The 14,131-nt window shown below is 41.2% G+C and overlaps 2 protein-coding genes across 2 annotated transcripts; both read left to right on the plus strand.

Annotated features, from left to right (window-relative positions):
* Positions 1-934: 934 nt before the first annotated feature.
* LOC115756045 (probable H/ACA ribonucleoprotein complex subunit 1) lies at positions 935-3,761 on the plus strand. The gene is made up of 4 exons (XM_048280755.1): positions 935-1,292; positions 2,362-2,393; positions 3,032-3,111; positions 3,452-3,761. Exons 1-4 carry the CDS (start codon positions 1,073-1,075, stop codon positions 3,759-3,761), a joined length of 642 nt encoding a protein of 213 aa, XP_048136712.1. The 5' UTR covers positions 935-1,072.
* A 6,065-nt stretch (positions 3,762-9,826) lies between these two features.
* On the plus strand, positions 9,827-13,144 carry LOC115726206 (probable S-adenosylmethionine-dependent methyltransferase At5g37990). The gene is made up of 3 exons (XM_030655986.2): positions 9,827-9,933; positions 11,041-11,709; positions 12,310-13,144. Exons 1-3 carry the CDS (start codon positions 9,841-9,843, stop codon positions 12,670-12,672), a joined length of 1,125 nt encoding a protein of 374 aa, XP_030511846.2. The 5' UTR covers positions 9,827-9,840; the 3' UTR covers positions 12,673-13,144.
* The last annotated feature ends 987 nt before the right edge of the window (positions 13,145-14,131 follow it).

The following is a 14,131-nucleotide window of genomic DNA, read 5'->3' on the forward strand; positions in this document are numbered from 1 at the left end:
AAATTATAATTATACATATCTACATGTAAGTTGATTTTAATTTTGAAATTTGATCGAGAACAAATAGATACGACTTCATCACGTAAAATCGATAAATTTGACCTACCATCTACGGTGTGCTTGTTTCGAGGTCACGAAAATATTTAGGTATAAATTGTTGTTGATAATGAAAATATTTTTCATTGAGTAATTATTTAAAGCGATACAGGCTACCGTTTTTAAAAATATATATATTCTCTACATCATTCATTTTCCGCGAAACTGATGGAAGTTAGTATGAATTGCTCATATCTCCAGCCCTCAATAGCATTCCGCGAGAGGAGCGAATTAAGTGGCTAGTTGGATAAATGATCTTTCGAAATTCTATTGCGGAAAAATTGAAGAATCAAATCAAGAAAGCGACATACAATATATAGAGGATAAAGATCGAGCCGACAAGTTTTCGATGCCAGATATATCACCCCAAATCTGGATAACAAGCACATTGGTTACAAGAAAAACCAGTTATCTTCGAATGAATGAGGCCATGTGTAATTACAGAGCGAGATACATCGAAGTGAACAACATATAAGACGTGTTATATTTTCACATGACTGTCATGTTCGATCAAGCTGCCGAATTATGAAGGAAATGAATCGAAAGATTCATCTTCTGCATCATCACAACTGTTCTTGGACGACGATTTTGAACGTCACCTCGCATTCTTCGAGCTCGTTTGACACCCTTAAATTCTCGCGGATAACCACACAGATGGTTGCGCAATTACTGTTGTTTAGCAGATTCTCATGACTCGATAATATGCATACGTAGTTAATTACTCCTGGTTTTATTTTCTTTGTTCCGGTAGATCCTCTTAAACCCTATCTCCCATGCGCGCATGCGTACAGCTTTTACGATGGTTGAATCTTCGAGGATGACCCAACAAACAAAGAAATCACAATCACGAAATTTACTAACCGGGGCTCTATAAATAGCGGCTCATGCGCTTGGCCTCTTCGCGCATTCGCAAAGTGTCTCTCTTCAGATTCCACAGAAGATCACAACCAAGCTTAATTGATACCCGCTCGAAGGCATGGACGGCGCTAAGAAGGGCGGCGGTGGAGGGGGCGAGAAGTGCAGTGGTGGCGTCGTAGGAGGAGCAACAGGTGCAGGTGGTGGTGGTGGGGCAGCGAAAGGAGGTGGCGGCAGCAGCGGTGGAACAATGGTTGCGCCAGGAAGCGGGGGTGCGGCCCATATTTCGAGGGCAGAGTTTGAGAAAAACCCGCAGGGTTACTTTGCTGAGCTCCATGAGAGCTCCAAGGATAAGAAATGATAAGCTTGTTGATGAGTTGACTGAAGTGAGGTTGTGGGATCGTTGGAGAAAGTTTGAAATCAAATAAAGACCTTTTATCTTTTAATCACATCTCTCTCTTTCTCATATGATTCATCAACCTTGCTTATGTGGTTAATCCCTTCTAACTTTAACCCAAAGAAAGTAAATTTAACCCTTCCAAAGTTGGCATTTCATATTTACACCTCAATGTTTGTTTTTTTAATCTTTTCCTAACACAAACTCATTTTTGCCACCAGTCTAATTAATCGATGGTCAGATTATCAAACAATAACTATTCATATCGATAGTGATGGTCAAATTTTTAAAACGATAAACTTATGACTGCTCAAATTAATAGTGATGGCCATAAAGCGTGTACCATATAACCTTGAGAGTCCTATCAAGTTATGGTGAAGGGTTATTCGCAGTCCTAAAGCGCCCAAGGATGAGCACAGACTTTTGGAATCGTTCTCTTTGAAACACATCCTAAACACTAATCCTAATGTTCAAATTTCCCGCGTCCTATTGGGCAAAGACGAAGTAATCGCCAAGGATAAGACCATGAAAATCTCCTAAACAAGCACCTTTTGGGTGGTTTGCTCTAGACGTAGTATATCAAGACGTGCTTGAAGACGATGAAACCGTCACAGTCCACCGACATTTTCTTTATCCCCGTAAGCCACCTGCATTTCCCGTCTCATGCACTAGTGAGTTAGACCCCTCGTCGTTCAAACTGACAAGAGCATGACACAACGATATGAAGAGCAAAAAGCTGACTGTCTTTTGGATATGTATTTGATTACTAAAATGCTGTTAAGTATATTTGTGCATGGCTAGGCTGAGCTTTACTTCTGAGTTGGTAAATCTCATTTACTAAATATTGCAAGATCTTATGCACGTTCCGTGTTCTTACTTTGACAACCTAATCATTCTTTTGGCAAGATTTTCACCAGATACGAAATAATTGATTCTCGATCTAGTGGAACTTTTATGAGGATTTTGTTTATCTCTCTAGAATTTCTATTTATGATCATGTACCTCCTTTTCAGGTGACTGTAAGACGGACGGCCGCCTATGCGTGGTAGGATAGGGTCAGTGGTATAGCTAAGATTGTGGTCAACTTGTGTTGTGATCGTGACCGGTTTCCATGGCCTGGAGCCCAGGTAGGTTGGTAGGATCGGGGCCTTTCTTGTGGGTGAGCCTTGAAAAGTTAAGTATTAGCAATACTTTTTTAGAAATCGAATGGATTCGGTCTTATACATATGCGAGGAAGGTATTCAAAAAAGAAAGAAGATGAGTTCTTTTTTCTTTTATCACTTAGGAGCCGTGCAAGATGAAAGCCTCTTGCACGGTACTTCCTATTCCAAAATGTATCCATTTCACAAGATATGTCACTTTAGCTTTTTCTCTTTATACTAGCAATAAAATCCTTGTCATATGTTGTAACTCCTTGAAGTTTCCTGCGCTTACTTAGATAATCCTACCTATCACTCTAATTAACCGTTGTGAATTAAGTAAGAAACAAGCTACCAGCTAAATACACGTTCAAAACATGCTATTTTACGGTGCATACATAGTGTGAAAGATCGAACGCATGCCGTGCTTTAAAACTATGTACATATCTCCTTGATCATTAAGTGAAACAATATGTTTAACTTCTATTTCGAATCAACCTATAAGGCATGCTATATTTCCGCAATAACGTCATGCTCTATGAAGCTGCTGGATTATGAACGAAATGAATCAAAAGACTCATCTTCTGCATCACCGCATCTGTTCTTGGACGACGCCATCATCAAGTAGGCACGCATGAAAAGGGAACGAATGGCAGGTAAGTTTGAACGACAGAGTTCGCTCTAAATGATCCTCTTAAAGTCTCGGATAACATCATAGATGATCGCTCAATTAATGTTTTTTAGCAGATTCTCATGACTCAGGAATATGCGTACGTAGTTAATTGCTCCTCGTTTTCCTTTTTTTGGTTCCAGTATATCCTCCTAATCCTACGTAGAGCTTTTATGACGGTTAAATCGTCGAGGATGACCCAATAAACAAAGCAACCACAATCCCGAAATTTTACAAACCGCGGCACTATAAATAGCGGCTCATACGCTTGGTCTCTTCACTCATTCTCTTCAGATTCCACAGAAGATCCCAACTAGCTAGTCATCACCCATCAGAAGGAAACATGGGCGGCAAGGGAGGCAGTGGCGGAGGCGGGAAGGGCGGCGGGGGAGGTGGCGGTGGAAAGGGAGGAAGTGGTAGCGGGGGAGGAGCAAGAGGTGGAGGATGTGGCGGCGGGGCTGCAAAAGGAGGCGGCAGTAGCGGAGCAGGCATGATGATTGCCCCGGGATCTGGTGGTTCGGCGCATATCTCCAGGGATTCGTTCGAGAGTAACCCACAGGGTTACTTTTCTGGGCTCCATGAGAGCTCCAAGGGGAACAAATGAGAGAGCTTTTGATGATCAGTTGACTGGAGTTTGTTCTAGGGGTGTCGAACCAAGTTTGACTATAATTAAATAAAGACCTTTCTCTCTTAATCACGACTCTCTCTCTCTCTCTCTCTCTCTCTTTGCGTTATAGTGTGCATCGAAGCTTGCTACGAGCAATTAAACGTTTTATTTTGGGCATGGTCTTACGTCCTACCAGAAGGAAAAAAAAAAAAAAAGAGTTTAATAGTTGAATATTCGTTGATCATGGGATGAGAAAGGTTGTTCGGTAATAGTCAAACCTGGTTGAGAAGAGCAAAAAGTCGATGTCCTTATGGATTAGTAAAATCGATTTGTTAAAATTGAATAAACAGTTGACAAACCGTTCGGTGCCAAATTGTTCAACAAGTATCCTTTGAACATTCGTTTTACAGGAATTTGTTCTTCTGTAGAGGCTAGGTCGGGCCAACAAGTTATCTCCGACCTCAATACTCAGTCCAACGTGAGGCCGTTCAAAGACGGCTTACAAAAAGTGTTTTTGTAAATCCATGCCTAAGTTGGCTTACCATACACTTCCTATGTTTTTTGAATTTTCTAAATAAGGAAGTAAAAACATCTTCTAAAGTGTCATGTATCGGCTGTCAAAACATTGTACCTTCCATTATCAAAACATGGACCTAAAAAGGATGAATCTCTTTTTACTTGAGGTCGAATGCCAGGATGATGTGGCAACCAGGACGCTCCGTCCATCATGGCGAATGATTGGAAATTTCGACAAAGCAATTTTCTAATGAAAAGGAACACTCCATTCGATGACCTAGGTTCGGCTCATAAAAAATGGGTTTTCCTTATGTATGGAACTTCAATTCACACCCCATATACCCCGTCACTACCACGATTTGGTTTCGAGTTGAAGGATCAAATTCAGTATGAAATCGCTAAGCTGATTTCAGCATAACAACTACATATTCTGTTGGGAGCACGAGGCAGAAGTCATACCTTTATCCGGGGAGATGGCCAAGAGGGAGCTCAAGTTCGAGCCTGTTAATATATTCAGTTGGACTTACCTTCACTCAAAACCAATAATTCATGGACCAATTGAGATATATTAACTACTTAACACTACATCAATTCTGGACCAACTATGATATATTAACTGTTCAACACCATATCAATTCTTCCATGTGAGACTTCTCTAACACAACTCACACGTACAGCTTACATATTTATTGCAAAAACTTCACCGCACTGTCGTTAGAGCGACGGGTATTTGTCTAATTTCCTAAGAAGTGTAATGTCACATCATAAGGATGCTAATTTTTCTGTGGAGAGATTGACTAAGACTATATAGTCTATGTGCTTTTTTGAATCCTTTGTTGCCTCCATGAGACTAAGCATTACCTTGCCATGCGCATGTGCGTATGTAGGGATGAACATCGATCTAGGGTCAACGTGGGAACTGAGTCCAGTTCGGTTTGGTCTGGTTCCATTTGTCCCCCATTTAACTTTTTGGAACTAGCTAATTTGATTCGATTTCAGGTTCACGATGCTGACTCGGACTGATCCGAACTAAGATCGAGCTGGGAAAACACACTGAACCGCGGCCAAAATTATATGATCTCCTTTCCTAGTTTCAGATTTTTATGGGAATTATTACTAGCCATCTACTTTGTGACACAGTGGAAGTGATAACAGAAAAAGCTTTCCAAAGAAATATACTGAAATTGATAGAATAATTCGTGTCGATTACATAAAATAAACGTCCTTTATATAGATAGGACTCCTTTGAGAACTAGGATAACATAAAGCGAGATAATACTAATCAAATCTAATCAAATCAAAACGGAATTCAAATTGAATATTGCGATTATCTATATCGCAAGGTTTCCTAAAATAGAAAAATTGCCCAAAAACCTATTTAAACGATTCCGAAACACGAAAATACGACATACATCACAGCATAGCTGTGTGGATTGATCGGAAGGCCGTTTCGCTTCAGCCGACCAAATTTGAACGCAATCCGAGCTCGCCCGACCCAATCGGTGAATTAGCGGCGGAATCGCCCTGATTTCTGCTGATCACGCTTCTCTAAGAAATCACATGCCGGATGTTCTACATCACTTTGTTTGCCGGACTATTTGAAGTTTATTTTACTTTTATTTTATGGTCTCCTTTGTACTTACAATTACACCAATTCTTGAAATTAGTTTGGGATGTTGCATATCTTTTAGAACGAGCTCTTGCACCAATTCTTTTATGAATGAAACGGATTAAAAGACTAGTGTCCCAATCAAACTCATCTTCTAAATTATAACTTGTCCTCCCCCCCAACTCCATCCACTAACTCCCCCACATCTTCATGGACGACGACATCGGTTCATCTTCCCTGACATTTCTCTCTCGTCGACCTTCCTCTTTCGTCCTGCATGAACCAGGTATTTTTTCAGAGACCTTAACTCCAGCGGATCCACGCACGAGGGAACCGTGTTGGCTAAGCAAGTAGGTAACGCATGAAACGGGAACAAACGGTCGGTAATTTTGAACGTCGTCTCGCATTCTTGCGGATAACCCCACAGATAATTGCTTAATTAATATTGGTTAGCAGATTCTCATTACTTGGTAATATGCGTGCGTAGTTAATTATTCCTGTAAATCCTCTTGTTCCTATCTTCCATGCACGCATGCGTCGAGCTTTTATGACGGTTGAATCGTCGAGGATGACCCAACAAACAAATAAATCACAATCACGAGATTTACTAACCGGGGCTCTATAAATAGCGGCTCATGCGCTTGGCCTCTTCACTCATTCGCACACAGTCTCTTCAGATTCCACAGAAGATCACAACCAGCTAGTCGATACCAAGTCGAAGGCATGGACGGCCAAGGAAGCGCTGGCGCTAAGGGCGGCGGCGGAGGGGGCGAGAAGTGCAGTGGTGGCGGCGTAGGAGGAGCAACAGGTGCAGGCAGTGGTGGTGGGGCCGCGAAAGGAGGTGGCGGCAGCGGTGGAACAATGGTTGCTCCATGAATCGGGGGTGCGGCCCATATTTCGAGGGCAGAGTTTGAGAAAAACCCGCAGGGTTACTTTGCTGAACTCCATGAGAGCTCCAAGGATAAGAAGTGAGATAAGCTTGTTGACGAGTTTGACTTTAAGTAAGATGTGGGAACGTTGGAGAAAGTTTGAAATTAAATAAAGACCTTTATCTGTTAATCAAGTCTTCTCTCTCTCTCTCTCTCTCTCTCTCTCTCTCTCTCTCTCTCTCTCTCTCGTATATGGTTTGTCAACCTTGCTAATTGAGACTATATGTTTCATTTCGTTTTCTGAATGAGATGCGATGTAGTTAGGTAGTGGGATCTTATTATCGGTTAGAACCTGAGTTTTGGGCATTGTCTTCAATGCTACGATATCAATCATAATGACGAGTGGTTTAACTCACTCGGTCATGAGAGGGGAAAATGCAGGTTGCTTACGGGATAAAGAAAATTGTAGGTGGACTGTGAACTTCTTCAACCACAAGTTCTTCCTTTTCGTGGATAACTATGAATAAATGACAGTTTCATCGTCTTGGAGCGTGTCTTGGAAAACTAGGTCCAGAGGAAACCGCCCAACAGGCGATTGTTTAGCAGGTTTTCATGATCTTGTTATTGGCGATTACTTTGTCTTTGCCCAACACGACCCTGGAAGTTTCGCTAATAGGATTAGTGGTTAGTATGTGTTTCGAAGAGTACGATTCCAAGAGTGACTTTGAAAGTCTCTGCTTATCCTTGAGCGCTTTAGGATTCCGAATAAGCCTTTACAACTTTAGTAATATCCATGCTTTCACTGTCGAACGGTGGGAGTACTTTGATGGCTGCAGCTCGGTCGCAGAAGACTTTTGTTATTTTCGTCTGAATAAAAAACAACTCGAGAAACCCATCATCGGCCAACCATATTTGATTTACTGGCAGTCAGATCTGGCGTTGCCACCAAAATCGCATGAGGTTGTTGGTGGTAGGGTATTTTTGTAATCTAAAAAATTTAGCGAGCCAAAAATTGAAAAAAAAAAAAGTATTAGCATTTCGAAAATGCTAAAGACCAAAACTGCTATAGACCAATGTTGGGCTAAGGGCTAACAAAGGACTTTGGAAATGTATGGCATTTCTCCAAATTTCTCCATGAGAAAAATATTTGTTAGGCCAAGGGCAGGCCCATAAGCATTTGTTTGAATAAAAAAAACTCAAACCCTTCGTCGGTAAACTAGACCTAAGTTACTGACAGTCAAATTTGGCGTCGCCACCCACATCGTATTAGGTTGTTGGTGGTGAGGGCACTTTTGAAATTTCGAAAATTTAGCAAAGGAAAAATTCGAAACATGAAAAAGGTCTTTATAGCATTTCGAAAATGCTAAAGACCAAAACTGCTATAGACCTATGTTGGGCTAAGGGATCTCAAAGGACTTTGGAAATGTATTGCATTTCTCCTAATTCCTCCATGAGAAAGATATTGTCAATAGTCAAACCTGGTTGTTTTTCTTGCCAATAGTCAAACTTGGTCGAGATTAGTGGGGATCATCCGTCGTTACATGGTGTCGTTCTTTAAAGATCAAACAATGTTATGAAGAACGAAAAGCTGACTTTCTTTTGGATATACATTTGTTCACTAAAGTGCGGTTTTAAGAGTTTTTGTGCATGACTTGCCTTAGCTTTATTTCTGAGTTGGTAACCTCATTTGCTAAATGTGATAAGATCTAACACACATTTCACGTTCTTACCCTGACTTTTGATGCACAAATCCGCCCCAATGTAAACTCAAAATATCGTGTCGACAAATTAATGATTCTTTTAGCGAAAATTTTGACTAAATATGAAGTCATCGAAGCTCGATCCAATGGTACTTTTATGAGGATTCTTCATATCTACGTAGAATTCCTACTTATGATCATGCAGCTCCTTTTCGGATGGCTCTAAGATGGACGACGGCAGCGGTGGTCGGATAGGTTAGGGTGAGTGGTACAACTTCGATTGCGGCCAATCTCCCTAACCTTGCTTGGGCCAAGATTTGATACAATATATTGCATGACTTGACCTGCGAGTGGAGAGAGAGAGAGAGAGAGAGAGAGAGAGAGAGAGAGAGAGAGAGAGAGAGAGAGAGAGATGAGCATCGCTGAAGTAGTGGCCATGAATGGAGGCAATGGACCTTACAGTTACACAAAGAACTCCTCCCATCATGTACTTCATATTACAAGATATACACATATTACAAAGTATATTACTTTAGCTTTTTTCTATGTAATAGCAATAAAATCCTTGTCATATGTTGTAATATATTCCTCAAAGTTTCCCTGTGCTTACTTAGATAATCTGATCTATCACTTTAATTAATCATTGTGAATTAAGTAAGAAACAAGCTACAACTTAATAGAGGAAATCTTTGACGTGAACAACTTTTTTTTGCTTTTTGCTTTTTGCTTTTTTCTTTTCCTTTATTTCTTCTTTTCTTTTGTTTTCTTTTTTCTATTACCCTGAGCCGGCAAACCTAGCCCAGTTTGGGTGAGGACGTCGCAGCCGGTCTCTGCATCTTTGCTAGTCATTGGAGAGGGCCGCGACGCACTCGCTTGGTCTAGACTAGATTCGTGACCCTCGTTTATTGGTTGGTGAGGGGGTCGCAGCCTCTCGCCTGTGATCGACGAGTATCGCTCGAGGACTTTGCAAGCCTAGGGTTAGGAAATAAAAGAAAATAATAATAAAAAATTCGTGAAAATATGAAAAAATTTGCAAAGTTATTAATATTAGAGCCGGTCGTGCCCTATAGAATAACTAAATTGTTGCAAGTGCTTTTGCGCATGGCTAGCCTGCTCTTTACTTGGTAGGTTAATTAGCATTACAGTACACAAATAATTGTTTTCTTGGTAACCTCTTCTCCGATAAACTTCATAAAATCTAATGCACGTGTTTCACGTTTTCACCAAGACTTTGGATGTTCAACTGCCAAATCCAACCCATTGTCGGCACCTTAATGATTCATTTGTCGCACGACTTCATGCTATGTATTGCGCGACCTAATCTCTGCACGAGAGAGAGAGAGAGAGAGAGAGAGAGAGAGAGAGAGAGAGAGAGAGAGAGAATGGAGGATGACAGGACGATTAGCATCTCTGAATCAGTGGCCATGAACGGAGGGAACGGACCTTATAGCTACGCTCAGAACTCTTCCTATCAGGTATCTTCTATCTAAGATGAATATAAAACATAATGTCCGTGGATTGTTCTGGTTGTGTCTCTTTATGTAATTTTATAGCGTCACGTCGTAGATCGAATGTCGTAAAAAGTTTCAGCACGCTTGACGTCTCTCTTCTTCTTTCTACTAGCAGTGAAAAGAACCCAAACTCATGTTTTAAATGTTGCGTACACTAAAGAACTGGAACGGAACGCTCCTGTATAACTGGTTTCAATGACATAGCACTTCTACATGCATCCCTACATATTACAGCTTTGATGATATATCTTTCAAGTATGTTCCCGTTTGTTTCAGGGAAAAAAAAAAGCAATAATTTGAAAAATATTTTCTCAAATGAGATCGCTTGTAAAAATGAATGAACAAAAATTGTTGTTAACAATGAAAACACTTTTTCTTGACTAATTATTTTGAGAAATGCAAGCAATCATTTTTCAAGAATATATTTTCCAATATTTTCCACAAGACAGACGAAGCTGTTTAACTCATACTTTTTAAGAAAATGTTTTTCAAATCATTTATTTTTTGCGGAACAACACACCAGATCATTTTCCACCGCTTAAACTATAAGTGGAATAGACAAGATGAATATTTTATTACAATAATGTGGTTTACTGAAATTTTCCTAAATATTTTTGTCATAATTTGGTTCACCAACCATGTAATTCCCTTGATCTCATCATCCCGTGTTAGTATTGTCCTATCTCACCTTTTCTTCAACGTCTTTTCCACGTTCGCCCTCTCTTCGTACATCCACTTCCAATCAATACTATACGAAATTACCGACCTTTAATTGGTGAATTTTTTCTCTCATTTCGCAAGTTTGCTGGTTCTTGAGTTGCTACCCGTGTTTGCGAATTCTAGGGTTTTTCTATATTCTTATCATCACCCGCTTCTGCTGCATCAAACACTCGCAAAGACAAAACTTGATTCATCAAGCAAGACAAACCTTAAAAAGTGTACTCAAGCAGTGACTACTTAATTACAGGGTGGACCTCCATTGATCAATCACTTCATCAGGTGGTTGGTATGGATGTGTTTCGGAAGAGTCTTGCATGGAAGGTAATCACCATATATTGGCCTATTTTGCAGAAAGGAATCGCGGTAGCGGCCATGGTTATGATCAAGGAAGCTTTACCCACAACCCTTGATCTCAATCACCTCTCTTCATCCTCTCCAAACCCCGTCATCAGAATAGCAGACTTTGGTTGCTCCACAGGACTCACATCCGTCCAAGCCATCGAAACCATAATACAATGCCTCTTAGACCTCATCAATCCCATCGAACAACCTCAATTTCGTGCCCTCGAGTTCCAAGCCATCTTCAACGACCTCCCCACCAATGACTTCAGCATGCTTTTCGCCAACCTCCCCGAGAAGTGGCGGTACTATGCCATGGCGGTCCCGGGGACGTTCCATGGCCGTCTCCTCCCGACCGCATCCCTACACTTAGCATTCTCGTCCTGCGCGCTCCACTGGCTATCCCAGGCTCCGCCGCAGACATTGGACAAGTCTTCCTGTGCTTGGAACGGAGACAGAATTTGCTACGCAAGCTCCCCTGCGGGGGTCGTAGGGGCTTACTCTGCTCAATTTGAGAGAGACATGGAGGCGTTTCTCAGCGCGAGAGCGGAGGAGATGGTCAGTGAAGGGTTGATATTTATGGTCATGTCTGGTGAGCCGGATTTGGTTCATGAATCGCAGACCACCATAGGGTCGGAATTGGAGCTGCTGGGTTCTTGCCTTGTGGACATGGCCAAAACGGTACGTGATTGCATGCATGGGCTAACATTTGATGCATGAGATTGCACGCAAGAATAAGATTAGAGAGATTGAATTATGCATTTCAGGACGATGAACAAAATTTGGCGATGCTAATAAACTTCGCTTTACTGATACTTATTTCATGAAGGTTACTTAGGTTAGCAGTAGAGTGTTTGACCTGGATGTCGTAATTATTCCAACAAAGTACATTCACAAGAGTTTATTTCAGAAAAGATCTCCTTAAATAAGTAATCTTGCGGTTTCGTACATCATTTTGTAGTGAAAAATTCTGAAAGTTGCAATAACAAGTCCAGAGATCTATGCAACAAATTATGCAGTAACTTCCGTGAAAGATAACATCTCCAAGGAGTGTGACGTATTGTTGGTTCTTTCCGCTATATACCCCAAGATTAAAAATCTAACTTTTATTTCGATGGTGTCAATATTTGTTGGATCTGTGCATTTGAAATCTGTTTATTAAATGATTATACTTGACGTTTGACAAATGCTGAGACATTGACATTGTGGCGAAAATAACTATTTGGCTCCAAGAATTAAGCAGGGTCATTATCACTTTGAAAATGAATTTTGTGGACGCAGGGAATATTAAGCAATGCCAAAGTAGAGAGCTTCAACTTGCCATTGTATTTCCCATCGGAGAAGGAGCTGAAACAAGTGATCGGTCGAAACAGATTCTTCGACATCGAGAGGATTCAGACCCTAAGCCACCCCAAAATGCACGCCGCTTTTTCCACCCCGGATTCGCGCTCTCTCTGCTTAAGAGCTGCATTCGAGGGGTTATTGCTCCATCATTTCGGCGATGAACTGATCATCGACGACTTGTTCCACCGGTACTCGCTCAAAGTGGCGAAATCTCCCTTTTTCCTGAAGCCAGAAAGTCATGAAACCATCACATTCTTCGTGGTCCTCAAGCGTAAAATGTACGAAGAGAATATGCAGTGACTCCAACTGGTACATACTGTACGTTGTTTCATGGTGGGGACAAAGCCTTAGCCAGATAATTTTTCTGGAAGAGAGAATTGACGGGGAGCAGAAATTTGAGTTCAAGTCAACGGGGCCGTTAACTGGATATCCCCAACTCAAACAAGTTTGTGCTTAATTCTTATGGTTATTTGTTAAAACTTGGTAGATTTGCATTTGGTTGCTCTGTTAAGATGTTGGATACATTTTAGGATATTCTGATTTTGTATGTTTCTCTTGATGGATCCTGATTGATTGTATTTAGTTTGTTACTTAATATAGTCTCATGTAAAGTCTATTCAATTTTCCTATTATTATTATTATTATTATTCTCAACTCGGTATCAAAGCCATTGTTTTCTAAGGAAGCGCCGCCTGTCGAGTCTATTTAGTAACGCCGGCGGCATTTTTCTGTTATTACTAATATAAGACACGTTATTTTTCAAATAATCTCATGTTTTATGCGGCCGTGAGATTATGAATGAAAGGAATTAAAAGACTATTGTCCCAATCGAAGTCATCTTCTACATCACCACATATCCTCACCCATAACTCCATCGACTGACTGCCCCACATCTTCTTGGACGACGACGTCGTTTCATCTTCGCTGACATTTCTCTCTCGTCGACCTTCCTCTATCTTCCTGCATGAACAAGACATTTAACTCCAGCAGATCCACGGACGAGCGAACCATGTTGGCTCAGCAAGTAGGCATGCATGAAAATTGAAAAGGGAACAAATAGGCGGTAATTTTGAACGTCACCTCGCATTCTTCGAGTTTGAATGAAACTCTTAAAGTCTCGCGAATAACCCAACAGATGGTTGCTTAATTAATGGTTTTTAGCAGATTCTCATGACACGGTAACATGCGTACGTAGTTAATTACTCCTGTTTCTATTTTCTCTGTTCCTGTAAATCCTCTTATTCCTATCTTCCATGCACGCATGCGGAGAGCTTTTATGACGGTTGAATCTTTGAGGATTATCCAGCAAACAAAGAAATCACAATCACCAAGTTACTGACCGCGGCTCTATAAATAGCGGCTCATGCGCTTGACCACTTCACTTATTCTCACGTAGTCTCTCTTCATATACCACAGAAGATCACAACAAGCTAGTCAATATCCGGTCAAAGGCATGGAAGGCCAAGGAGGCGGCGGCGTAGGGGGAGCAACAGGTGCAGGCGGTGGTGGTGGGGCCGCGAAAGGAGGTGGCGGTAACGGAGGAACAATGGTTGCGCCGGGAAGTGGGGGTGCGGCCCATATTTCCAGGGCCGAGTTCGAGAGAAACCCGCAGGGTTACTTCGCTGAACTCCATGAGAGCTCCAAGGATAAGAAATGAGAGAGCTTGTGGATGAGTTGACCCTGAAGTAAGATGTGAGAGTGTTGGAGAAAGTTCCAAATTAAATAAAGAAACACCTTGATCGTTTGATCATGTCTCATA

Source organism: Rhodamnia argentea, chromosome 6 (genome assembly GCF_020921035.1).
Source record: "Rhodamnia argentea isolate NSW1041297 chromosome 6, ASM2092103v1, whole genome shotgun sequence".
In the NCBI taxonomy this organism is placed as follows: Eukaryota; Viridiplantae; Streptophyta; class Magnoliopsida; order Myrtales; family Myrtaceae; genus Rhodamnia; species Rhodamnia argentea.

Coding starts and splice junctions, on each gene's coding strand:
- LOC115756045 (XM_048280755.1), top strand. CDS start 1,073: ATGGACGGCGCTAAGAAGGGCGGCGGTGGAGGGGGCGAGAAGTGCAGT. Junction 2,394..3,031: donor CGGACGGCCGCCTATGCGTG/GTAGGATAGGGT, acceptor TGCTCTATGAAG/CTGCTGGATTATGAACGAAA. Junction 3,112..3,451: donor TTGGACGACGCCATCATCAA/GTAGGCACGCAT, acceptor CATTCTCTTCAG/ATTCCACAGAAGATCCCAAC.
- LOC115726206 (XM_030655986.2), top strand. CDS start 9,841: ATGGAGGATGACAGGACGATTAGCATCTCTGAATCAGTGGCCATGAAC. Junction 9,934..11,040: donor CTCAGAACTCTTCCTATCAG/GTATCTTCTATC, acceptor CCTATTTTGCAG/AAAGGAATCGCGGTAGCGGC. Junction 11,710..12,309: donor TTGTGGACATGGCCAAAACG/GTACGTGATTGC, acceptor TTGTGGACGCAG/GGAATATTAAGCAATGCCAA.